This window comes from Taurulus bubalis, assembly GCF_910589615.1.
Source record: "Taurulus bubalis genome assembly, chromosome: 7".
In the NCBI taxonomy this organism is placed as follows: domain Eukaryota; kingdom Metazoa; phylum Chordata; class Actinopteri; order Perciformes; family Cottidae; genus Taurulus; species Taurulus bubalis.
This window is the reverse complement of record NC_136595.1, coordinates 24,204,405-24,231,348: the sequence shown is the minus strand read 5'-3', so window position 1 is coordinate 24,231,348 and position 26,944 is coordinate 24,204,405. Positions and strand designations below refer to the sequence as shown.

The window sequence follows — 26,944 nt, the reverse complement described above, 5'->3', positions numbered from 1 at the left end:
CTCAAACTGTCTTCATTGTATTTGGTATACCTGATTCACTCAACTCTCTCTGTACTGAAACAAATTCAAACTAATATGAAGAAGTGGCGATGGAGAGGAAACGTGAATGTAAAGTAGGTTTAACACGCTGTTCGAGGCATTACATATACAGTATATACAAGGCAGGACCTGGACTTTGTGCTGACTAGGAACCAGTGTTGATGAGTGATCGCAGGTGACAAGGACTTGTGTGCATTCCTGCACCTGTTCAGTCAGAATGGATCTGCTCAAAGGAGGTCCCAAAGAGCAGCTTGAGGAATAAACCTGAGAACACTTCCACCATGTTACAGCTAAAGACTCACTGATCTTCTGCACCATCACTTTTCCCGGCTCGAAGCTCTCTCCAAGGCAGGTAGCCAACAGCAATTCAGAGGTGATTATTATTATTATCAGCCAGGCAGTCGGAGCAGATCTGCAATTAGCCAGGAAACATAGGGGGGCTCTCAGCTAGCGGTGATAACCACAGGAATTTCCACACCAGCACCAGATCACAAGCAAGAAGTGGCCCTGCATGGTGAGCTAATTATGTAGTCTAGACATGTCACATGATGCGCTTGTGTCTCTGAGTATACTTCAGGGGCAAACTGACCAGGTACACCTAGAGGACAACCACTACCTCAGGAGGCTCTCAGTCCAGTTTGACACTGGACTCTTGATATAAAAAAGTAGTTTATAGCATCCATTGATCCTGAATCTGCTCCAGGATCCTCTGAGGCCGCAGGACGATCCTGATTGGTGGGCTTTGAGACCAGTAGTTCTGCACCAACTGCCATCTTATGTATAATACAGAGCAATGTAATGGTTAAACATTCAACACAAACAAAGTCAAACCAATCCTGTTTCATGAGTATATTCAAATCATACAAATATGTTATATTACAATTCATTAAGCAGAACTCCTGTTGTGTTGTCACTGAAACCCCCATACACTTTTATATTTAGGTTCACCATAATAGTACTACTGTACAAGTTTATGAATCACAGTGACTTTGTTAAGGAAACCCTCACATGTTATATGATATGTTGTATGAAAAATTAAAGGTGACATATTTGATGCGTTTTTAAGAATTGCAATATTGTTCTAAGTTAACTAGGATTCAGTGGTACACAACTGTAGCGGCGTAACAATTGCCTACATGTACATATGTACATATGTGATATGTGTGCACATAAGAATACCTCAAGGCATACAAAGTACTGTATGTGAAAAGTACACACATCCGTATGACATATAACATACAAACAGATGTTCTGAAACTAAGGTGAATCATATGGATTGTAAAGCACCTAAATGCAGGAATTCAAATATGTGTGATTGACTATGTGATCAGTTATAGAAAGTGAAACATCTACAATGACTAAAAAGGTAAAATTGGTATGACTTTATTTTTTTAAGTAAGTTTTTTTTGAAAGTGGCAATTTGGATAAACTAACCAAGCCTAGCTACTATTATATAGAACATAATTAATAATAATGAATTATTTGAATAAGTTATTTTTTATTTTTGGAGTAGGCCTAGCAGCATACTTTCTGTCACAAGCACGCACATCATTTCCACACAACGCATGTAATGAGCAACGAGTAGCCTACACTAACAGCTTCTAGTCATATCATTACATTGTGGTGTGTATTTGTCTATACAAGCTTCTCTTTCAATCAGTAGTTGCCCTGTCCCCGTTTTTTTTTACTATCCTCCCCGTCTACTTCCAAACGCAGCGTTTCCCTTCCGTCTCTGGGAACTTAACATTTCCGAGGTGTGTATGAACGCAGCATGACGCCGCCTGTGGTGGCTCATTACATTATCAACCGGAGTGGCAGCGGACAGAAGAGAGGGGATCCCCGGGATTTTTTTTTTACACCGAAGCCAGCGCAACACTAACATCAAAACATCTGAAAAATCCCAAGTGTGGGGGGGGGAAACTCGGTCAAGCTCCTCCTAGACTTCGTAAGTATCACGAATTTCATTACAACATTAACTAATCCAATATTTAAATTTCCAATTAAAATGATTACGGCGACGTGAAGTTTTTTTCCCCTATCGGCGTTAGCACGGCTAGCGTCAAGTTAAGCTAGCTAGCGTAGCTTTAGCTCACGCGCAAGGTAACAGTTTTGTGTGTCGCTCTGCTACACGCACGCACACACACCCACCGAGCCAGCTGCCGAGAACCAACGGCCCGCAAAAGTCGAGGAATATTTAAAACAAACTCCCCCCTCCCGGTAAAACTTACATCGGGATGCACCACTAGTACGGTATAATGTAAGTTTGTTATTTATATTTATCCACAATTCGGCTGCAAACATAAGTTTGTTACTTATATTTACCCACAATGCAGCTGCAAAAAAAACTCGTCGTGGTTCTGTTTGTAAATCCACGTTTGGTTATTTGTGAATAAATTCAAAAGGCTGTCTGTCCGGGCACGCGAGTGTCCAGGGAGCTAGCTTAGCTTAGCTAGCTAGCCGTTTTACCACTTAAGCTAGCGGCTCGTTGAGATGGGGTCGGTTTCATTGTCTTGTCGTGTATCGCTATTTGGGACACGCAGTGCCATCGGCGATAAAACATCACAATACACAAACTAAAAGACAATACGCTCCAGTGTTCCGGCGACTTTTCCTGTAATCTCCCAGACCATTTGTCACTACAATGGGCTATTAGCTCGCGTTAGTTAGCCACTCGTTTTTTTTGTAGACGGACAGACGGACAGGTTGTTGTTGGCGAGCCAAGTTAACGTTAGCATGGGATAGCTTGTTGTTGTTGATGGGTTAGTTGAGAAATAAGAGGTATATTATTTGTTGGGGGTGTAACGTTGGGAGTCACGAAGGTTTATGGACGTTATAGTATCATCGTCGGTTGTTGCTAAACCGACCGGTCTGAGCCGTGGATGTCTGTGATTATGTGCCTCATGAGCCATTGATCTCACAACTTTGTCAGATTAGCTCAACCGTGAAAAGCCCTTTTTTATGGAGGCGTAATGGTGGACGGTGGTGCCTCTCCGTCAGGGTGTGTGTCTGTCTGTCCTCGGCGGGGTTGTATCGATCACCCACGCCAGACTATACACAACCAAACGCATGCTTTGCGTTTCGCACCAGAACACCAATGTTTTTGTAACTGAGCTCAAATTCACCACTTTATGCTTTTAATGAGGTGTCTTGTGCTCAAGTCTAAGGGCATGCTAACAACCATACCTTCATTTCCGGTCGGAGTCAAGCATTTAAAGGGATTCGTGTGATCTCATAATTGTATGGTAATTGTGAGATATATCTGAATTATTAAAACTGGTAGTGACTGTTGGGGCTTAGCATTTTAGTTTTTCTTTTCTTTTAGGCATTCACACATCTATAGCTACGACCTTTGGGTCATGTTGTTGTTGAGTGGTCCGTTCAAGTCCGTTTTTATATTCACCTGTCTTTTGAGGTGTGTTTAGGATGACATACAGCAGTGTGTATATCCCTACCTCTGCTGAACGAATGCCCTTCTTTTAAGATCAAGTAGACAGTTTGCATCCTTGGCTAGTGTTGGGGGACACATGTCGCTTTACATTTTATGATGGGTCATGGATTAGCCTGAGGAGGGGTGCCTCTTATGAAAAACCCTACCGCGAGTGATGTGACCAGACAGGCATGACTCGAGATCCACTCTTTATTCTGCTGTATCAAGGCTGAAACGTTTTGATAACACATCTGTATTTTCCATCTCCCACTAGGTTGTTGTTTTTGCTTGTGTCCAACAGATTCAAAGGCACCTTGCTCAATGTTGCCATTGTTATGGTTGTATATGTGTGTATATATATATATATATATATATATATATATATATATATATATATATATATATATATATATATATATATATATATATATATATATAGTCTTTGAAGATACTTCCTCCTGGAATTGTATCTAGCTGCAAAAGTTTGTCAGTGTTGCTGAGTTCTAACTCTTTCTTTTGTTGAGCAGTGGTTATGAATATTGAGTTTTTGCATCCAATTTATGTTACTTTCAATATATCTAAAAGAGAAAGACCAAAAATCAAGATTTATTCACAACGTTGTTTTGTTGTCACCTGTTTACATACAAGTTATGAACGTGGGATGTTTTAAAAAAAACACATCTGTTTTGCACAACCATGACCCAACAGTGAATGATGGTGTATCCCCCCTCACACACACACAATGTCGTTCTATGATTCTGTCCTATTCTAATAAGACACAGTAATTACACCTCATACTGCTGATACCTCTCTGCTGGGTAGTTTGGCATAACTCTTTTTGCTCCCATCCCAGTCTTTCTGTTGCGTTATCATAGTAGTATCTGTGTAGCTCACTGTATGACATATTTTTAACACGGCAGTTAGGGCCTGGTTGAGTGTGAGCCCAGTCATTGTGAAAATGTTAACAGGAAATGCTGGGTCAACCTCGAAGGCGCTCCAAAATCGACCAGCTATCGCGGATGACAGTCGAGGGACTATTGTTGTACATAAGAATATACGGCCCGAATTAAGCTGTAGTGATGTCTTCTGGAAAATAATGACTAAGATTCTTTTTAGGTTTTTTGAAACAGTGGTAATTACTTGTTGTTAATCCAAAAAGCTGCAAAAGTGAAAAATGATCCATTATCTAGGGAGTAGTTGGCTTTTGTTTTGTTACATGCTGAATGCTACACTGAACTAAGTCCCTAACCCCTTTTTGAATTACTCCCCTTTCCTAAAGGTTTGAAAGTGACAGACATGCAAAGCACAAGCACACGATTCACACAACTATGAGAAAGTACACAAGCTTATAGACGGATAGAGACATACGTTATGCACACGGGAGAGGGATAGAGAGAGACTAGAGAGGATGCTGAATCCCCTGGAGGATAAAGATCCAGATCCAAAACATCTGGAATGAGGCAACGACAGCCAGGAGAGGGAAAGAGAGGTCCCAGGATAGCAAATGGTCCAGTACAGAAAATTCTGGGTGAAAAACAAGGACAAAGTGCAGAAAATAAGGAGAGGTGGAGAGAAAGAGAGGCAGACAGCTTGGATGCTGGTGGGACAGCAACAACAACCAGGCGGTAAGAAAGATGCAGTGGCTTTCAGAAGGTTTACAGTATTCTCATCGACCGCTGTCTTCTTTTTGACGCTGGGCAAGATGGTAGCCCTGGTTTCTGAAAGCAGAGCGCACAGGATGGAATAAAAGGTTTAAGGAGAGCATATGGGTATGAAGGGGTGTGCCCGATTACAATTTTCAAACTCATCAGAAGTACCTTAAAGTTCGATGTGTTCCAACTCTGCAGATCTATATAGTTATTTTTAGATCTGAATGTTTTGATGGTCTGAATGTCTTTTTGAGAACTTCCTGTTCCGTCAGTTTCGTTGTTTGTTGCATCAAATACCAGAGGACAGGAGTAGTTTCGTCGACCACAGGGTCCCACCCAGAAAGCCTTGGGCGATTCATGGAGCTTGAGGAGAGCAATTCTCCAAGGTTTGGCTGACTGAACGGTTTCTTGTTTATCCTGTTGGACTTCATATTGACTGAAGCATGTGTGTTTACAGTGTGACCAACCTGTCTGAGACGGTGAGAGGTATGTTTGGGGTGATGAGCTGGGCTTTCTTTTTAATGATGCTAACCACATATCAACTTTTAGGTTCACTACAAACCAACATGCTTATAGTTAAAACCAGCATCTAGCCTCCCCGTACGTCCATACTTGACACTTTTCATCTGGACAGTAGCTCTGCTATTTGTGTGGCCAATGTCCAATGAATAAATGCCCCCTGGTTCTGACTAGACATGCATCGTTGTGGAAGGCTTGTGGTATTATTTCTATAAATAGCCACCTGTTGACCAGGTGGGACATATGGCTTAAAATGAATTGGCCCTTGAATAAATAGTAAGAAGTGGTATTTGTTGTAAAGAGATTGCCCTGCATAGGTTCAAGTAGTAGGGGAAGATTAGATGGAGTAGAGAAATGCAGCGTAAATGTTTTATTGTGACTATTTTAAATAACATGTAGTGTATGAGAAGACTAGACAGGGGAAAAGAGTGTGCGATAATTTTTCAGTTTTCATTTCACAGTGGTTAATATAGTAGAAAGGGAATCAGACAAAAATGATACTCAGCAGGTACAAATATTACCAGGCTAGCTGCCACAAGTATTGTGGACTCTCTTCTTCCCAGCACAAGTAGCTGGTTAAACATGTATTCCCATCCCTACTTGACATTTGTAAAAACACATCTAAATGCATAACCTCTGTTTTGTATTCCCCTCGGTGCGAAGCTGTATGGCATAGCAACATTTCTTGAAGAAAATCATATTAATTCAACACACTGGCTACAGTTGCATGCATTGCCAGGGGCTTAACCAAGTGCTGGATGGCTGCTAGACCGCCACCTACTTACCTCTGACTGACCGGCCACTTCTCTAGCTATATATCTCTAAACATTTTGGTTCCACTAGTATTTTAGTGTGACAATCCACATGGCCAGTATTGCCTGATATTACAGTATATTCATTTCTAAAGTTAAATCTTTTGTTAATCTGCCTGTAACAATTGCTTCCACTGTGTTGTCAGTGCTGACATGGCAACTCTCAGCACAGCAACGGGCAACTTGGATACATGCAGCATCAAGGCATGTGTCCAACAAGGGACAAACTTCCCTGCCTGACTCCGTGCCACATGCCTGTTTTGTGTGAACATGTATCAGTGCACGGTCATGCCTGACCTCCATGTCATCAAAACAAGGGTTAACTTCACCGAACCAATGTTCATGATTAGCAAAGTAATCCGTTTCTTGGGTTGAAAGTGTACAGAACGTGTTTGTAAAAGCACAGCTCTAGACCCTTTTACAGTCTGCAAGCAACGATGACGTACCTCGATGTGTGCACTCGGTTTGTCACGGAAGTATGGCGGAGCGCAGTAGCCCCTCAAGCTATACAAGGGCATTAACCACCAAAGATCGTGAACAAATTGATCTTCCAGATCTGTGTCCTCCGTGCACGAACAAAACAGTGTCCTTGTGCAAGTAGTTTCATCAGTTTTAAATGCAATCTTGTATGTAAATTACTACGAGCACACAGACTCATTCAACTGAAATGCCAGTTAACACGGTGACTCGTTGATCATAACGTTTTGATGCTGGTGAAAGTTTTTAATTCAATATTTAAAGCTTGCTCAGTCTTGTGGATGGCTGAGGCAAAATGGTTGTTTCTTTGCCAACATGCACGCACATGTTTTTTTGATGACGTCAGCTGTAAAATGGTCTATTGTGGGCGTGTTTAGACATGGCCAGGGTGAAGAATCGGGTGACGTTTATAAGTTTATAGTGTCACGTGAGATGAACAAGGGTACAACAATAAAAGTCCTGAAATGGTAGTCTTTGTGCCAAGGTGCTGTGAAGTGTTCGTCACACTGCATTGATTGTCTTCCGCCACGTCACTCTACAGAGGAAAACAAATGACCTGATTATCATTCCTGTCATTCCCACTGCCCCTAAATCTGTTGGACGAGTTCATCATTGGCCCATATCCTGTGGCCTTTTAGAGGAATATGACTTGGGTTACAAAAAAAAAATGTTCCCTGTAAAAACTTTGTAGTTGGACCAGAGATCCGTATCTGTGAAGTTTGCTGTAAATGATGTAATGTAGCCCTGATGCATTTTATGTGGCGTTAACACTAAGCTGGACAATTTAAGAAGTTGGTCAGCAACCGGTTTTATGGTATGTTGGGAGGCAATTTGTCCCTGTACTCTCTGATTAATTCAGCGTGCAGTTAACACGCCAATCATCGTTTTGTTTAAATTGGAAACTCAACTCCTGGCATTTGCTTCTGCTGTTCTTCACCACTATTTTAGAAAAAGGAAATGACTGGGAGTAACAGGCGATCCAGCTTTTTTAAAAGTGACTTATTTCCTTTCTAAATGTGTCGGCGGATCTAATTAACTCCGACGTTCATGTTGCTCTAATGGATGTTTTAAAAAAAAGTGTCAAAATTAAGAATGGAATTTTAATGTGGAGGAATTGTGTTGATACACTTATGATATCACTGTTGCGTGTGGTAACAAGCACAACAGAAACTTAACGGCCACACCCATTTTTGTGTGGGACGTGGCTCATAGTTATTAACAGGTGCGACCAAAAGCTTAAATATTCATGGCAGTCGTGATGCTAGTAGAAAAGGCATGCTAATTTGTAGAGCAATCACCACTCGGTTTGGCTTTGATCGTCATGAAAAAGAATACTCGTCTACAGACTGAATACACGCAGTTCATTGTGTATGAGCATCATTTTCTCTCCATCTCTCTAATAGCCGAGCCGTCTGTGTGAGCTCAAAGCTGCTTTGCCGATATTGTATCTCGCTAGAGCCTCAAATCCCAGTACGTCGTCTCAAAGGGCTTTACAGGCCTGCAAGCAAAGACAACGGGACCGTAGTTTTCATAGCATTGCCTCTATATACGGGCAAAGGGATCACGGTCATGATCAAGATGGTTTGAAAGGAATCAATAGTTACTGCATGAAGGATGGTGAAGCATGTGCTCGTCTTGTGGGAAGAGTTTAAGACAGAGGGGGTGGAGAGTTGTATTTTCAATGTTTTACTTTTCGTTTTTGCCTTTTCCAGAAAAATAATTACAATATGCTGAAAGGTTATTATGGAATTTGTTTCCCAATAACGCCAAAAATCGACCTGCCTACCTCAGTTTTAATTTGCAATTACTACTAGGTTGTGCATCTGAAATCAGTTTTTTTTCCTAAATTAATTAATCATATCTGAAGTCTCATGGATGTCGGTTCTACACGCAATGTTTCTGCACCATTACTGAAGAAGATTTCCTGAAAGTTATGATTTCTAAATTAACAAAAAAAGATGTGCAAAGCGACCCACATTACCCAGTTGTGTTCTGCAGCAATGTGCAATGCTGATGTGCTCAGTTGTCCTGTCGGGTACACAGTATTTCTTTTCACCCTTTAATCTCGTTCTTTTTCTCTCTCTCTCTCTCTCTCTCTCTCTCTCTCTCTCTCTCTCTCTCTCTCTCTCTCTCTCTCTCTCTCTCTCTCTCCCTACTCTGGTCACTTCCTGCTACCATCCATTTCTGCGAAATGTAATCTGATAGCAGTCTGCTTGTGTCCTGGCCCTCCAGTCTGCATGTGGGTATGGGCTTCTGGTTTTATAGGATTATGGAGTAACCATTTGGAAGCAATTTGGCTGAAATTGGAGATTATCCCTGTCTAGGATTTTTGCAAACATTTTGCTCTTCCTTTTTATTATAGCAAGTAAACATCTGCGGTTTAAAGTGTGTCTATTGGTTTTTGGCTGAAAACTACTGGAGACAGTAGATTTGAGATCTTAGGGTGCTTAAGAACGTCATAATCTAGACATTCTTTGTCATTTGACAGTCAGTAAATGACGTTCTGTTCAATGACTCACCGAAGGCTTTTATGCATTGCACATATTTGGCTATTCGTGGTTACCAAAATCCTGAAAGATGTGGGAATGATGTGTGCTTTTTCTTTTTATTTGTGCGTTAGCACTATGGGTGGAACGGTTTTGTGTGTTCGTCACAAACCGTTCTTTTCGGTATGCACCATCCTTTCGGTATGCCATGTCACCCAAACAGCTGTTTGTCAACTATTCGCATGCGCGAACAGAAAAGTCTAGAGCGGAGTTAACCGTAATGTTTTGCCAGCGCACCAGTTGTTGGCTATAAACTGATGATCAGCTGTCGCAGCGCTGAAGCATGCGTGTCAGTTAGCCCAGTTTAATTATCATCAGCTTTTACTACATATATTATTGATAGTATGCCAGATTTTGAGTGTCTGTCTGTTACTGTAAGAATAAGGGCGAATAAGCCTTTGTTGAATGTTTACATTTCTTAAAGGAAATAGGAAAAACTTAACGTTAACATTTTTGCTTTTCCCATCGCACCGATAACCGAACCGTGACCCCAAAATCGAGTGACATACTGAACGATGAACCGTGAACTCCACCTCTAGTCAGTTCCTTATGTTGTAACGGTACATTAACAAGTACGTCGGTGGGTTCTAAAAACAGCCACAGCCATGTACGTTTTAATGTGGCCGTATGGTCATGCATTCTTCAGTGCTCGCCTACAAAAGCCTGGTTTGCACTTCCTGCTCGCTACTGGTGTCGTTGTCACGTTGCTGAGGGAGAATCCAGGTGGAGACATGCGCACACATACATACACTCTGTGTGGCCCGGGCTCTCTCTCGCTCACTCGCTCATACACACACATAACACACACACAGGCAGCCTGGCAGATTCAGGGTTAAAGGCTTCCATTTTGTTAGGTAACACCCTAATGGTCTGATCTGTCAGTGGCGTTAAAATGGCAGGGGCTTAACCCTTGGCGTTCGGGACACAACCAGTAGGAGCAAACACACACACACACACACACACACACACTCTGGGCAGGCCGAGCCTACAACAGAACCACTGAGGAGGAGGAGGGGAGTGTGTGAGGCAGGGAGGGGTAGAGGGAAGGACGAAGGAGTGAGCAAGTGAGGGAGAGAGAAGACAAGGAAGAGTATTTTTCACTTGGGTACAGTTTGATTATGGCTCAGCTAACCACATGTGCTCTGCACCCTTCTCCCTCCCCCAACTATGGCACCACCCTGCCCCCACTCCTAGTTTGGTGAGAACAGATTAGCATAGGTAGTCAGATTTTATTTTTCTTCTAATCAGGCTATGTCCCAAAGGGGGGGAAAAAAGCTTTTCTCTTTGATAGCCTGAAACGATTTTGTAGTTGAAGAAATATATTTCATAAGTAGCATAAATCACGATTAGGGCAGTAGAAGTGACCTTTATGGCGACGAGTAGTAAATAATCACATTGAATTTAAGCTAATCATCGCCTCGTCATATATGCTCGTGAGAAAATTGGCACTTTTAGCTAATTCAATATTGCGAGGGCCAGGTTCGCAAGAAACCAAGTCGACTCATTGCCTTTTTTTTTTTATTGGGTAATAATAATCCATACTTGTATTGCTTTTATTGGACAATATAATTGTTGTTTCCTCTCTCATTGAACCCTGAGGACCCAGTTGAAAAGCCTCAGTATTCTTAAAATGGCTGTTAATGTGTTTGGCTGGCTGAGTCCAGTCCCAGTGGGGAGATCATTACAGTGTTGGAGATGAGAGCCGAGCATGCTACCTCGAGGGGGAAGACGCTTCGCCATTGATCGGCTCTCTATGAACTACTGGACACAATAGAATAAAACCTGTGGTGTCAGTCGAGGTCACACGATTTCCATTTGCTTTTCAGCCAAGTGCATCTTTTCCTGCTGCACTGCACATCGCGTTGGGGTAAATTCTGCGTACACCTTATTTCACTAAGCCTAATGTTTGCATGCGGAGAAATCGCAATGTATTAAGTGCATTGATTTTGAGCCGGTCTGCTTTGTGGCAGTTACTGCGTTGGAAAGGAAGATTATTCGTATTGTTTTTCTTGGATTAATTTGAATGGGCAGTACAAACTCCCCCGTCTTTTGTTTTGATGTTGGATCTGCTCTGCCCTTAGGCCTTATTATTCTGAAGAATGCGAGAGGGACATGCATGTACTCCTCCTCCATAGTCTCCTGAGAGGAACAGACACGGATCACTAATCACTGGCTGTCTCCTCCTACTCTCTTTCTCGTCCTCTCGCCATTTTCGTTGCCGTTGTACTTTGGGAATGCATTTGTATGTCAAAGTGATGCATCTTAATGAGGTTTTGATTCGGTGGCAACCACTTTATAACTTGACAAACAACAGCAAACAATCCCTCCTCCCACCCCAAGATGTTGTTTTAAACATTTGTTGCATTAGTGATATTTAACAACCAGAACCAGACGACGCTGCACGTCCTTTAACCATCAACATCACAAACAAATGTGCACATTTAACCAGATGAACCCAACCGAAGTATCCTGCCATCTTTTGTGCTCGATGAAAAAACATGTATAACCTACACATGACATCACATTTTCATTATTAAAATGTCACATACCTGCAAAGCATTTCAATTACTTAAAATATAAGGTGACTAAAAATGGCAACCGTATTTTCAGTTTCAGCAACCAAAAAAGTGATGCCTGGTTTCCGGGCCTGGCAACCACTTTTAAAAGTTATTGTTGAGCCCTGTGTGTAGAGAGTTTCTGTGTGCATGTGTCGCCAACACGACGCAGATGCTTTTGGTGACGTATCTACTCAGGGTTCAGCTTCTTTGAACTCGAGATGCCTGAATTTCCTCCCGTAAACTGGAAGCACGCCATGCAGATAAGATAAGACGCTCTTACAAAATCAACAGGAAAAGGATCACGTGTTCTCGTTTCGTGAGCTGATCATTTATTAACCTTATTTAAAAATTAGTCAGCTTTTTAAAAATGTTTTTATTCCTGTAATCTGAACCTGGCCTCGATTGCCATGTGTAAATCAAAGAACTGTAATGTGACGAGGCTAGCTGGCTCAATGGTATGAAATGAAAGTTGACCTCTGATCAACAATTGTGGATGTTAATCGGCAACACTGCTACGCTGCGTGGTTGAGTCCCACACAGCAAGGTTTGGGGCAGCAGTAGGTCCTGGTGGACGAGTCAGGCTTGTTTGTGAGATTGTAGTGTCAGTTATATTTGGTTTTGCACGCTGGATGGATGGCGCTCTGCAGCAGGGATGCTACAAGCACTGATTATGGATATTTTCTGCTTATATATGCTTTATATACAAATTCCTGATGTACAATAAGCTTAAAGTGTAACTTCAGCCTAAATCCACCTGCTGCATAATCTTGACGAGAAGAAAAGAAAAAGTGGGCAATGCTTACGAAAGAAAAAAATGTGACGCAACAAAGAAAACTAGTACACACATCCCTCGGTCTCGAGTGTGCACATAACGCTCGTGATCACAACATATGCACGGACAACAATTTAATTTGGCTTCCGCCCTTGTTGCTTAGCAGCAGTGCCTCCCAGCACATGAACCATCGGAGTCATGATGCCATCCGTCTCTTCTGGGACAAAGGAAGCCACGTGACTCCGGACCTGAAACTAGCAACCGCGGCCGTCCTAGTAACGTTGCAGATCTCATCGCCCCTGCGTCGTCCCAAAGGGTTTCCGTCATTTTGTCCCCGCCGCGGTTCACTGGCTCACCGTTGCAGCCTGAACAACGTGCACGCTCTTTTGCTACAATCTTACAGAGGAAAGTGCGGTTTCTGAAGCTGTGTGTGTGGGGGTGGGTGTGTGGTGCACGGGTATGCAGACATAACCACCCACTGTCATCTCTGGCAGATAGATGGCCTTTGTGTCCAGGGATGGTACAGCAGGGCACATCTGTCCTTGTTGTGCACCAGAGGAGAAAGCCTTTTCGGCTCGTGTGCAAACACAGACCTGAATGTTTTCACTGTGTAGCTTCTTTATTTTTGGATGTTTTGGTTCGGCTTAGCACCTCTTAACTCAATATGTTGCAAAGTGTCAAGGATGCCTGTGTCTTATCTCAGTGGAAGAAAAAAATATAAAAACTTTGCTGAATTCACAGATGTGTAGTGTTGGAACAAACTGCAACTTCACTGCAGACAGCTGGTTATTGAAATTGCTGAAAAGCTGTTTTTTGCCATCTTACTTTGCAGTTCTCTTCAACGCTTTGCTTCACAGACGAGAGTAGTGGGAGATTTGTATACATTAGGTTCCTAAGGTGAATTATGACCTTTCACTTGGCTTTTATGATCTGTTAAGCCTTAAAAGATCAGAGAAAACGTCTTGAGATATATTTTTAAGAAGATCATGAAAGACGGGCAACCAGATTCTTGCGCCATGTTGACTGATTGCAACAGACGTTAGTCATGTCGGTGATTTGGTAGACATGTTTTGGAATGTCCGAAGATGACGTCATCTTCTCCTCCTCTTCCTCCCCTCCCCGCGTGGGACGTGCCTGCGGCCTCCCATTCTCCCGCCCCTCTGCCACTCTGTCTCTCCAGGGGTTAAACCTGTGCCGTCTCTCATTCGGAGTCCGGTCTGAACCGGTTTTCAGGCAAGCGCTTTATGTTTCTCATGGAATCTTGGGATATGGTCATGTGGAGCTGTGATGATGTCACGTGGGACGAGGAAGACCTTGAGTCGGCGCTCTAAAATCAGATGCACAATATGGCGTATATGTGTATATTCACCTTTTTTGTTTCAGCCCAAATCATCAGTTCGGTTACCGCATCAGATGTTTTTTGTGATGCCCTCATCCCCCCCCCCCGTTTTTTATAACTATTATTACAAAATGTTTTTTCAAGAGAGACTGCCTTTTCCGTAATGAGTGTGTGTCCTACATTGGTTTGCTTTTTGTGACTGTTGTTGAGTGCTATTTTTCTGCTGTGTAATGTGTCTCTCTCTATCCTCTGCCGTTACTGTACGGAGTGAGATTTGGGTCAGCATCTGGGGCGCTGGCAGCCGCATGTTATTGTAGATGACCCGAAAACAATACTTTTTATTTAGGATTATTTCCGAGGTTACTTGCAGTAGATGGACTCACTAACCAGGTTTGTTTTGTGAATCCAGTGGATATCTGGGTGAAACAAATGCCATGCAGACATCTTTATTTTCATTTTTGTTTTTATGGTGGCACTGCTTCTACTTCATATTTCATATAATCACACAACTGTGACGGTTTGGTTCCACAACAGTAGTCCTTTGGTTTAATGTAATGGCAGCGGGTGGAATAAAATATGATTCTTAAAAGTACTCAAAGAGAAGACTCTTATATTCATATACAATAGGTGGAACTGATGGAGAGGGTTTTGTTTTAAGTAAATGGCATCTTCACTTGTGTGATATTGTAGATGTCTTTTAGCTTCCTCAGTCACTCTGTAACGTCCAACACAAATGCAGCCTCTCGCTGTACTCCATTTTAAATTAAGTTGAGGTAGCTATATGTTTCTGTGCTCTTGATGCTCCACACTGCAGACACAGGGGTCCCTATCTTTCCTCAGTCAGGGTAAGAGTTTGCGTCACAATTTGTCGGATTTCTGGGTATCCTCTACTGCAGGTGTATTGATAATTAATCGTTAACAGATAATGCAAATGTTGATTGATGCTCCCAGTTAACCGGCTAAAGAAAATATTTGAATTTTTAAAATAAAAGCTGGACCCTAAATGACGAGGAGCTCCTAGTCATTCAAAGTAGAAAAGCTCATCCACCTTCATGGATAACTTCACTTGAATCAGCAGGTGGCTGGCTGTCAAAACGTGGGAGCTTGGTGTGGGTCTTGAGGAGTTGAAGCATTTATTCACCAACACATAAACTGTACACACCCTGCACTGCCTCGTTCACAGCTATAACGTTCCTTCTGACGTCATACACACCCTCCCACTCACTCACTCTATATCTCTGGACAGGAAACGCTCGCTAGCGTCATGCCTAACTTGCAATACACTGGCTGAAACTCTGATGGCGTGTGCCAGGCAAACACACAGCTGTCAACATGGCAGCTAAACTAATTGATGCGACATTATTGTGGCTGCCTGTGTCCATAAGGATGCACATTGTGGCTTCCAGCACAAAGTTCTCAGTCAGCGTTACCCACGCTACTGATGCTTAGATGTAGTGACTGTGGAAGGAAGTATAACTAGATAGGACACTTGATTTTGTAGCTCATTTACTGCCCTCCCAAACTTTGCAGTAGCACAACATTGACATATTACTACAGGGTTGATATGAAAAAACACTCTAAAAGCTGAAGGCGAGAGGCAGTTCTACCCGGGAACTCTCAAAACTTGTAGAAACCTAAACAGTGTAAAGCAGAAATAAGTAATTATTTTCAGAGTTGCTCTGGTGAAACCAGCACTTTTTGCTCCACTCGGTAAAACTTCTACTTCAGTAGTACAGCTCCTATAGTAGCAGTGAACCTTTATTTATGTATATCCATCTATTGTGTGTACACAGTGTGTAACTGTTTCCAACCATCCCCTCTCTCCAGGGTGAGCGCAGCCATGTCAGAGGAGGCAGTGCGTCTAACGCGCAGCCAGAAGCGGGCTCTGGAGAAGGACCACACAGCTCCCCCGGAGCCCCTGGACGACATGGACAGTAAACGGGTTAAGCTGGAGACGGGCGACGCAGCCGAAGCTCCCCTGGACCTGGTGGGACCCGGAGCTGAGGGCGTCATGCAGAAGAGCGAGCATGCTGCTAAGGTAGCAGCCAGCATCCTGAAAACTGGGGAGGTGAAGGCCACCATCAAGGTGGAGGTGCAGACTGGAGACGAGCCCGTTGACATGAGCACATCCAAAAGGTGAGGCGAGGAAAAGGGAGCACAGGGGATTGATTGAACCGCGGGGCTGTTTTTGCGTTTTGAACTCTTTCCGTAATATCAGCGGTGCTTCACAGCTTGTTGCTCATAGGAAACATAATGTAGTTTACATTTTATTGTCAAAGTAATTAGTCTGTGAACAACACTGAAAGGAATGCTAGAAACACTTTACCTTAAAGCAGTGACATCTATTCCTGTACACTGGGACTCAGTGCTGCAGAGTCAGAGGCCCACAATTATCACAACAAACCTTTCCTAAGTATTTCCAGCTGGCCAAAATACACATAATTTGCTTACTAAATAGTTTGTCTGTGAGGGTATAATATGCAAAGAATAGTTTGCTGCTGTTCTTCTGTTTGGTTACGCTAAACTGATGTTTGATCATCACATGGGTTAAAGCAGTTATGGCAAACTACGGCCTGCGGGCCCGTACACTGCTGGGCTACAAAATTGTTCAAATTATAGTAAAGCCCGCTGTAACGCTTCTCCGTTACCGACTTTAGTTTCCCGAAGCACAATGACGGCAACAGACCAGAATCGAGGTTTCTTACTGTTTATTTAATGCTCAGTGCTATTCTAGGCTGTTTGTGTGTGCGCTCTCCTGCCGCGCCTCCGAGCGCACCAGCTGTGCGTGCCGTGCTTTCTGCTGGTGTATCGGGCTGCGATTCCCGCTCACGCTCTCCATCCGTTCTCCCCTACTACTCGGGTATATATTGGGGAGATACACAATCAAAACATCTGTTGCAGCTGAGGTTAATTACACTTCTTTCCAGCCCCGTCCCCTGATCCACTCTGTCCCCTCTGCAGCTGAGCCTAACCACGCCCCACCACCACAACAGCATTAATTTTGCCTTTTTCCTGCAATACCCGGCGTTTCAGTTGATCCCACTCCCCAGTTCGAACACTCTAATAGCCCTTATTAAAAAAAAATCTGTTTTTAAAGTTGTAAAATTAACTAACCGCTGAATCCAGAGTTATTTTCCTCGGTATAATGAACCGAGGAAAATAGTCACTTCAGCTGGTGTCATGTCCCCGGTCACAAGACTATGGAACAGCGCAGCAGGAGTTTCAATTGGAGCTGACTGATCTTCAGTGTGACTCCGTCTTCAAGGAGAAGTTCAACTCCCTTTAACTGGATGAGTTGTATGCGAAGCCAAGTTTCCAAACATCAGGAAGGTGGCACAAAGGATGCTGGTGTTGTTTGGCCTCTACCTACATGTGTTCACCATGATGAACATTAACAAATTACACCACCGATAGTTCGATCAGTTAACTGATTAACGCCTCAGATCTGTCCTGAGAATTGATGCAACCAAACTGACACCAAACTTTGGGTGACTAACAACACTGTTCCCACTGAAATTAAAGTTTTCTTTACTTTTTAGTTAATGGCTTTTACCTGTAATTTATATTAGTTCACACAAACACTCCATCTGATATTGGCCCGGCCCGTCTGTCACATTTTTTTCATTTTTCATCTTTCTCTGCATTTTTGCGTGTTTGAGGTCGTTTGAAAACTTCTTAAAGATTGCAGGCCTTGGATTTCACACTTTGCATGCAAGCACAGTGCATGGTCGTGCGTAGAGATGTGTCTACTGGAGTTTCGGGTTTCTTTAACTTTGCACCAGCAAGTGGTCTGACAGGAAGTCGCTGTGTGGTCGTCGGCAGCCTGCCCCCATTTTGAAAAGTTTGAGGCTCCTGAGCCCTGGGCTCCATTTTCTCCCACAGCAGCACCTGAACTCTGCCTCGCACTTCACACAAAATGAAGGCTACGTGTCACAAACTGGTTCCAACTGGCCGTTGCTATGGTTTCCACATTGGAAGGAGCAATTGGAGGAAGGAGGGGGTGGTGGGCGTGTCACATGACCACACAGAGAAATGCCTGATGTCACGTGACGTGTTTGGTAGGCCGATAGATATACGCGCTCTGATGTGATGGCAGTTAAAGTGGAACAGAGAGGTGATTCATCTCAGAGCGTGTTGACCCCGTTTGAGGTGTCACCTTTGACCCCTGTTTAACCCTCGGCATGTGTTTGCGTGCTTGCTCGCTGCTAAAGTGATTGCCTTATTGTAGTTTGCAGAGGACTCGGTTCGCCCATCGACAACACGCAATGCATGCAACCTTGCATACACGCTTGGAACATGTGTTCATGGGGTTTATGTATAAAGAGTGTTACTAAGAAGAAGCGTTAATCCCTTCTGTGGCAGTTTGCATGCTTTGTGTACGTTTTGTAGCCCAGCTGTTTCATTTACGCTGAGAGGCTCACATAGTTAAAAATGGCTCTCAGTGTTTCGTTGCATTTTGAACGGAGAGTCCCACTGCACCTAATAATGACTGATTCAGCAATCCTATAGTCAGGTCAGTGGGAAGCTACGACTGGGGAGGCATGCAGAGATTCTGGGCCTTACATAACCACGCTGCTGTGTGTTGTGATGCTTGTGTAAGCTGTTCTATATAGAGTAGTAGCAACCATCAAAGGCTAGTCCCGGTCATTTTGTCTAGGAGACTGAGCCACTAAGTTTTTGTTTTGTGAAAGAGGATGAAGCTCTTCATTCCTCTCTGATGCTGCTCTTGTTTGACGTAGTTTATCATGTCGTATGTAAGGAATGTAAACGGGAGGAAAACAAACCGCTGTCTGTTCTGGCTTCAGCTCTTTCTGAGTTTGACTGAAACTAGAGATGAAAGTGTATATTTATTTATAGTATCAAAACATACTTTGTTTAACCACGCTGGACTGTGATGCTGAAGTTAACCGTCTCTCCTCCTGACAGAGTTCAACACGGATTTTCTTTCCACATTGTAGCTTTATCTGGGGTCAAAAATAGGATGCACAAGAGTGTTGAACCACAGGCGTACGGTTTGCACATGTGCAGTACGGTTCAGGTAGCAAGTGACACGCGTTGTTCCTGTGTAATGTAAATGATCTGATAGATGATGTGATAACGTGACGGCGGGTCGGTGCATGGACTCGCATACTTGCTGATGCCCTGTGCAGCGCTTTACGGTGCATCGGAGGCTTTTCAAGGAGTTTGAAACGTATCAAGGATGTTCTTTCCAGGAAGTGGTTATTGGCATATAGTTGGTCTTTTTGAACAGAGTGTGCATTCTCTGTTGAGGGGAGCTGTTGGACAGCTGTTGTGAGGAAGGAGCAGAGAAATGTGTCCAAAGACTGGAGCATGCAAAAGTGTGAAGAACTGAGTCAGTGAGTTGGAGTATAAAAGATGAACAAGTAAGCAAGTAGCAGTTGGGGGAGGGGTGTGTGTGTGTGTGAAGTAGTGACTGAGTGAGTGAGAGTGTACACAATAGGTTGGCTCCTGGCCATGTATTCCCCTCCCCCCTCACTGTCACCCTCTCCAGTGTCTCCAGCGGACCTCCGCTCTGCTCAGCTTGTGACTTTGGTGTCGGCAGCTGGGAGGGAGGGCAGAGCTGAGGCCCAGGCTGTGCCGATCCGGCTAGGCCACAGGCCTCACCACGAAGGTAGGGGAGGGGTGAGGCCCTGTCTGGGTGATAAACTGGGCCTAAGCTCGAAGCCCTTGGGACTTGCGCTCGACAGCGGCAGAACAATTATATAACTTGCCTGTTTTGCGTGCATAACTTCACATTATGACTTCTTGCATATTATCCTATATCTCACTCCCTACCATACCTCACCTTCCACAAGTTCTCCTTACCACTCGGGGTTTCTATTTTCCTACGCTCCGACCCACAGGACCTGACAGGAGCCCCGCTGTGATGGTGGCAGATTTATTCCTCCGCCACGGTCCACGGAGCTGTAACATTACAACCACCCTTTACTTCCGACCGCCACCCCTTCCCAGATTGATGCATACGTAGCTCGCCACTAGCCGCCCTTTGTTCTCCCGAGTCCTCAGGATAAGCCACTTAACATTTTATCAAAGGCTTTAAGTCTTTTCCTCCTGTAAAAAACAAAACAAAAATGCAGTTGATTTGCCCCTTTTTTGTTTTGTGACTGACTTTGCTGTGTCTATTGGAAGGGGGAGATCAGGATGGCTGTTCGTTGACGCTACCTTTCGCTGGAGATAATGGGTGGCTGCGATCTTCCCCTGCCGCCATTACTCCATTATTGATCTCTTGGTTCTTGTCTTGTGTGTCCCAGTACACATTTCCACTACAACAGGGGCTGACAAAGTCATTAGTATATACTGCCATCTACTGGATGTAAAACAAAACTACAAGCTGGTTGCAGATCATGGTAGCTGCAGGGATTGCAGTGTTAAATATTGAATGATGAAACACATGGTCAATATAGTTGTTCTCTCCCCTCAGTGACATTAAAAGTGAGCGGCAGCCGGCGTCGCCAGATGATGTGATTGTGTTGTCCGACAATGAGCCATCCAGTCCTCTCATGAACGGCCACTGCTTCTCGAAGACTGACACCGATAAACTTATGGTAAGAAAACGGCGTGTAGACGTTGCATACAACACAGCATTATTGTAGATGTATGTCTGCTAAGTCTCCTTTTTGGTGTCTGTAGAAGAGCTCTCCTGAGGAGAGGGAGAGCATCATCAAACAGCTGCAGGAGGAACTGAGACTCCAAGAGGCCAAGCTGGTGCTGCTCAAGAAGCTACGACAGAGCCAGATTCAGAAAGAATCTGTACAGAAGGTAAAAAAAAAAAAACGGAAGATGAGTGTTTATTGTCTTCTATATGTTTTGTTGGAGCTGATGGATGCATCGGAGGGTTTTCTGAACGTATAGCTGCTATTCATAGTGCAATACTTTATGTAACTTTAATGTAGAATTCTAAACATTTCTGCTTATTCATAAAGTACATGTAACTTTATGGACTAATGCTGTACCCCGTTCATGTCTAGTCGACTGGCTCTGTGGTCACTCCTCCTCCTCTGGTGAGAGGAAGCATCACATCAAGCAAAGGACCCCTCCAGGTAGTTACTACATTTTGGTAGATTGTCACGCCACGACTTGTATTGTCGAGCCTGGCGTTGATATGGGACGCAATTTATCATTGTAGCTCATACAGAGTATGCAAGAATGCAATGCTTTTGCAGCTCGATGTTAACAAGGCTGGCGTATGTTGTGTTTACAGGTGATGGGTCGAAGCTCAGGCACGGTGATCCCTCCTCCTTTGGTGCGGGGTGGGCAACACATGCCGTCCAAACACAACTCCCAGATTGTCATGCCACCCCTGGTCAGAGGGGCCCAGGTTAGTGTGAGGGGCTCTGAACCCGCCCACATTTAAAAGTGTTACTCATCTGGTGAAGTTTAGATATGAAGAGCTCTTTGTTAAACTCTCACTTTGTCTTTCTCTTTTGCTCGTGTGTGTGTGTGTGTGCGCTCCCATTAGCCCATCGCGGTGACTCCCCAGCAGATAGCCAGTCTACGCCAGCAACAGCATCAGCACAGCGGTTCAGGGCCCCCGCCACTCTTGCTGGCTCCCAGGGCTTCTGTGCCCCATGTCCAGATCCAGGGCCAGAGGATCATTCAGCAGGGACTCATCCGGGTGGCTAATGTGGCCAACAGTAATGTGATGGTCAACATCCCTCAGGTGAAGATGCAAACAAACAAACACACTCAGCTGGAGAAATATTTGGGAAATGTTCCTTTTCATAGCAACTCTAGCTACTCTATTGCTAGGATGCTATGATCAGCCATAACAGTGAGCTCTACACATGCTATACAAACTCATCATCTAGAACAATCTGAAGAGAGAGAGGCGCACATAGATATGGGTATTATGCATTATTATCATATGCCCCTTCAGTCCATAGATATTCATGAGTGGGGAGAAAGTGCTCTTGAACACAAGGGGCCTGCGGAGATCAATAAATCACATTTGCGTATTCTTTTGGGTGGTGAGTTTTAAGATGAGAGCTTTGTGCTGTTTTCGTCTTTAGTTCCGTCTTTTTTATCGTGCAACTTTGTTCATGTTCTCCGGCTCTCCTTTTTTTTTTTTTTTGCCTTATTTTTGCAAACGAGAGCGGTGGACTATCTGGCTGCAGTTACGGCTACCTAGGGCTCTATCGAACAGGTTGAAGATGCATTCATAACGTTGACATTCAAGTTTTTAATATTAATCACCCACAGCAACATTGTTTGCAATAGTCCACCAGCTTTCACCTTAAACACACACCACACAGTGAGAAACGCAGGGCCTCGTCTCAGTCTAAAAGTCCAAATGTATTGAAACAATGTTCAATCCATATTTATTGCCGTTTAGCCTTTTCAAAAACTAAATTTCCCCTTTAATAATAATAATACCTTTTAATTTATATAGCGCTTTTCCAGATGCTCAAAGATGCTTGACAGATACGAACAGAATACAAACAAAAATATAGAAAGACAATGGAGCAAGCAAAGCAAACAATCAAAAAAAAAAGAAAATTGGAGAAACTGCAAGGGAATTAGTCCTGTAGTGGAGGGTGGGGAGCAGGGGTTAGCAGGTTTAGTTAAAAACTGTTTACTCTCCCACCCGCTCCTGTGTTAAAGGGGCGGTCTAGCAGCAATCTCCGCAGCCCCATAAATTACATTTTATTAAACCACAATAACCCAAAATGAGATGTTTGCCAGTATGTTGTCCTTTCTTTGAAAAGCCACAACAATGCGGTGAAGCAAAGAGAAAGCAGCAGAAAAAGAGTCGAGACTGAATGTACCGCAAAATAAAAATAATTCATAAAGGCCGTTGCATAATTGAATATCAATCTGTTGTTGTGGACACTTGAGGACCGCTATCGTGGTCAACAGATATCGTGTGAAGTTACTGCCTCATGAGTCGTTGCTCAAGTGTTTTTCTGTCCGTGTCCAGGCCTCTCCAACCGGCCTCAAAGGCTCTTCAGTGTCGCCCAACTCGAACATCAATGACTCCCCGGCCAGCCGGCAGGCGGCTGCTAAGCTCGCGCTGCGTAAGCAGCTGGAGAAGACGCTGCTGGAGATCCCTCCACCCAAACCTCCTGCCCCGGAGTTCAACTTCCTGCCTTCAGCAGCCAATAATGAGTTCATCTACTTGTTGGGGCTGGAGGAGGTGGTGCAAAAGCTTCTGGAGATGCACGGCAGGGGTGGGTGGATCTTTTCACTTTGTTAGCCGAGTTGGAGATGTTGTCGTACAGTTGTGGATATGGTGTACTATGCATGTTTACGTCGAGTCTAAAGTAGCTTTCCGTTTTCCAAATAGTTAATCTGGGCCCGTCAGCTGCCATCGCCGGCTCCATTCCCAAAGAGCCGTACACCTGCGCCCAGTGTAAGACAGACTTTACCTCCCGCTGGAGAAAGGAGAAGGCCGGGATCGTCCTCTGTGACCAATGCATGTCGTCCAATCAGAAGAAGGCCCTGAAGGCCGAGCACACCAACCGGCTGAAGGCGGCCTTTGTGAAGGCACTGCAACAGGAGCAGGAGATTGAACAGCGTATCCTCCAGCAGGCGGCTTCATCTTCCTCCTCTCTCTCTAAATCCACCTCCTCTCCATCACTGTCCAAGAGTGAGGTGCTGGTGTCCCAGCAGTACAAGCATGTCAGGGCTGCTATGCAGCACCGATCCGCGTCTGCCCACCACTCCCACAAGCAGGTCAGCGTGGCCTTTTGATCGTGTTGGTGATGAACCAAGCCTGGTTTATAAAGTCATAAAAGCATGTGCACGTTTATTAACACTCATCATGTCTCTCCTGTCACAGAGCCACCTGTCACACAACATCCAGTCGATGAGCTCCCGCGGCGTGACCCACTCGTTCACCTCCTCCTCTCAGCTGCAGAGCGCGATGGCGGCGGCTGCGGCGCTGGGCAGCCGGGCAAGCAAGCATGCTGCGGCACGCCCGCTGCACCAGGGGGCAAAGGTCAGCGCCGGCAGCAGTAACCAGGGCAACGTGGCTGCCTGGAGGAAGCAGACCGGCAACACAGGTAGATAACCGCGTTTTTTCTCCCCTTTTTGGATTTTTAGAATGAATGAATTTTCTTTTTTTCTATCCTCAAAATACAATTCCAGCAGGTAAATTCAATGCCAACTTCTTGCCGTCTTACGACTCATCATTGAATGAATGTAAACCAGCTTGACCCCCGGTGCGTTTGTCTCCTCCCAGGTGTGACCATGGCCTACGTGAACCCCAGCTTGTCCGCCCACAAGACCACCTCCGCTGTCGAGCGCCAGCGGGAGTACCTGCTGGACATGATTCCATCCCGTTCTATCTCCCAAGCAGCCAACACATGGAAATAATGCAATCTTACTCTCCCACTGACATCATAACTATTACCCCTCCTAATATCAATAACAGCCATTCTCATGATCACTCTAATCCGTTCTATGGACTCTGCCTCTGGCCAAAATCGTGCTGGGGAGAATCAGCGTAGTTTCTTTTTTCTTCAGCTCCCAAGATATTTCTGCTACCATCATTCTTACCCGAGTCCTTCAAGTGGAGCTGTGCCGCGACAGCTCGAGGCTCTCGAGATCCAGAACAAGGAATATGTATTCGGGTACCTTTTTGGTGAGGGTTGGGGTTTACACGGGCTCATACAGTTTTACAAACTTCTCCAGCGATGTGGCCTCTCCCTCCCTCCATGTAAATTGGTTCAGCCTCTGTGTTGCACCAAGACAAATAATCCCCAAGCTTCCCCTGCCTCTGGATTAGGCTGGGGGAAAAAACCCAACAAACATAATAATCACCAATTACACACATTCAAATCTTCGCCTTACGTCCTTCCCCTCTCCAGTCTGAGCCGGTCAGACTCGAGGCCCCCCACCGACTGTGGCGGCCGAACCGAACTTAACCGAAGACCTCGCCACAGGCATCGTGGTTGAGCCTCGAGGACCATCCGCGAAATAATAACTGCTTCAGCTTTGCAAAAACGATTTAAAATGGAGAAAGCAAACAAAAAAAAGGACTAAAAATGATCTCTATCTGCACACAGACTTCCTCTTCTCTCTAACCCACGGTGTGTATAGTAGAGAAGTTGATGTGTGTTGGATTATTTTGTATGGCTGAGTGTTAGGATTTATGTCTTTTCATCTGTAAGTCATATACTGTGTTTGGAATATTGTGCTCCCTGATACTTTGGAAGTGGCCTCTTGTCGAGGTCTGAATTTACAGGCTAATGTTACTGTTGAGGTGGTTTTACATCTGCTGGGTTCCATGTTGTGGCCTACTTTTAAATACTTTGTTTTTTCTAAGATGAAGAGGAAGAATAAAGATTAAGGTTTCACTAACTCATGTAAAGACACGGAGCGTATGTTTCCGAGGACTATTCGTATTGAATATTGTAAAAGAAAAAAAAGGAAATAAATAAAAAAAAAAAAAAGAAATGGAAAAAAAAACCTTCCAAAGAACTAGTGGAGCCCAAATGGAATCCCTTCTGCTAGAAGGCGTCTAGTTTATTTGAACCCTCTCCGGATATAAATATCTAGTGTGAGGGTGTAAGGAATGTCATATTTTGACATTGTTTTTGCTTTTAGTCATAGATTGTGGTGCATTATTTTTCTTCTATAGACAAACTGTCTCTGGGTTTATTTATAGGGTCATGTTAGTAAAGATATACGCTTATGCCCTAAGTTTGAATGGATCTCCACTTAAACTCTCTCGTGCGTCCAGTGGCTCCCGCTCACCTCCCGATCGGTCTTAGAGAAGCTGGACAGCTTTCAGAATGTAGTTATGCAAAAACCCCTATAGCAACAAATGACATGAAACTTCTTAGTCTTTAACATTAAGGTGTGTATGGTTTATGTCGGGTCCTTGAATTGAGCTATCTATGCCTTTCACATGAGCATTTTTATCAGGTTGCAGCAGTACAGGATAAGCTAGTGACGCACATTATGCCCCACAATAAACAGGGGAATCCTAACTGCTCATAGTTATTTTATTCACAATGTTCTGTCTTTAATTTCTGTCCGAGGCTCTTTTTGATGGAAAGTGTCTCGACGATAGAAGAAAATTGGAAAAAGAACATAACTGCAAATTTGACACAAGATTCTGATCATCCCAGCAGTTATTTTACCCTCAATATTCTGTTTTTTCTTTTTTTTAAAACTGGTTTAACAAACATGGAAACAATAGTGGTGTTGTTCTCGTCACTCTGTAATTACAAACCTGGAGTCTTGCTGCCCTGTTGCCTCACTTTTGATTTCATAATTCATCTGTGATGTGGTGCTCTGACGGATCTGTGTCCTGTATTAGTATGAGTATTATTATTATTATTATTATCATCAGGCTCCACACTGAAAGATGGTGCACTGCATCGGGTAGCTGGGCATCAGCTGAGGGGGGTATCTGGGGTATCATTTAGGATGGCGCAACGATGCCGCAGGCGCTGATAGAAATGAGAGCACGCGAAATTTAATTTAAAATTGCTCCAGATTTTGTGTGTGTTTCTGTCTCTAAGTAGCATCGCAGCTCTTCCAGGTTGTCTGTACATTCCCGACAGGCAGAAGGTAGCCGCCCCGCGTCTTGTGGATGCCAAATAAGCGATCTGGACCGCGAGCCCTTCATTCTGTGCCCCGCTAAGTGTAACCCTGTGCTGTCCTGACTACTGCCTGCTGCTGTTTTGTCAATATCACCATTCCGTTATGTTTGGGGTCGGGCCGCTGCATAAACAAAACAAAAAAACAAACAAATGCAGTGCGGCCCGAATGGAAAAGAAAACGATGTATGAGAAGTGTTTGTTTGTTTTTTTTTCGTTTGGATTTTTTTCTGCTCT

General features: G+C 44.0%; 1 protein-coding gene across 1 annotated transcript; it reads left to right on the top strand.

Moving 5' to 3' along the window:
• Positions 1 to 1,810: 1,810 nt before the first annotated feature.
• gatad2ab (GATA zinc finger domain containing 2Ab) lies at positions 1,811 to 24,473 on the top strand (the record flags this gene model as incomplete). The annotated part of the gene is given in 14 exon segments (XM_079221457.1): positions 1,811 to 1,837; positions 1,839 to 1,889; positions 1,892 to 1,915; positions 1,918 to 1,988; positions 15,966 to 16,274; positions 20,581 to 20,704; positions 20,790 to 20,918; positions 21,128 to 21,199; positions 21,361 to 21,477; positions 21,619 to 21,819; positions 23,077 to 23,326; positions 23,443 to 23,831; positions 23,938 to 24,160; positions 24,340 to 24,473. Coding segments are annotated over 14 exon segments (2,121 nt in total).
• Positions 24,474 to 26,944: the final 2,471 nt, after the last annotated feature.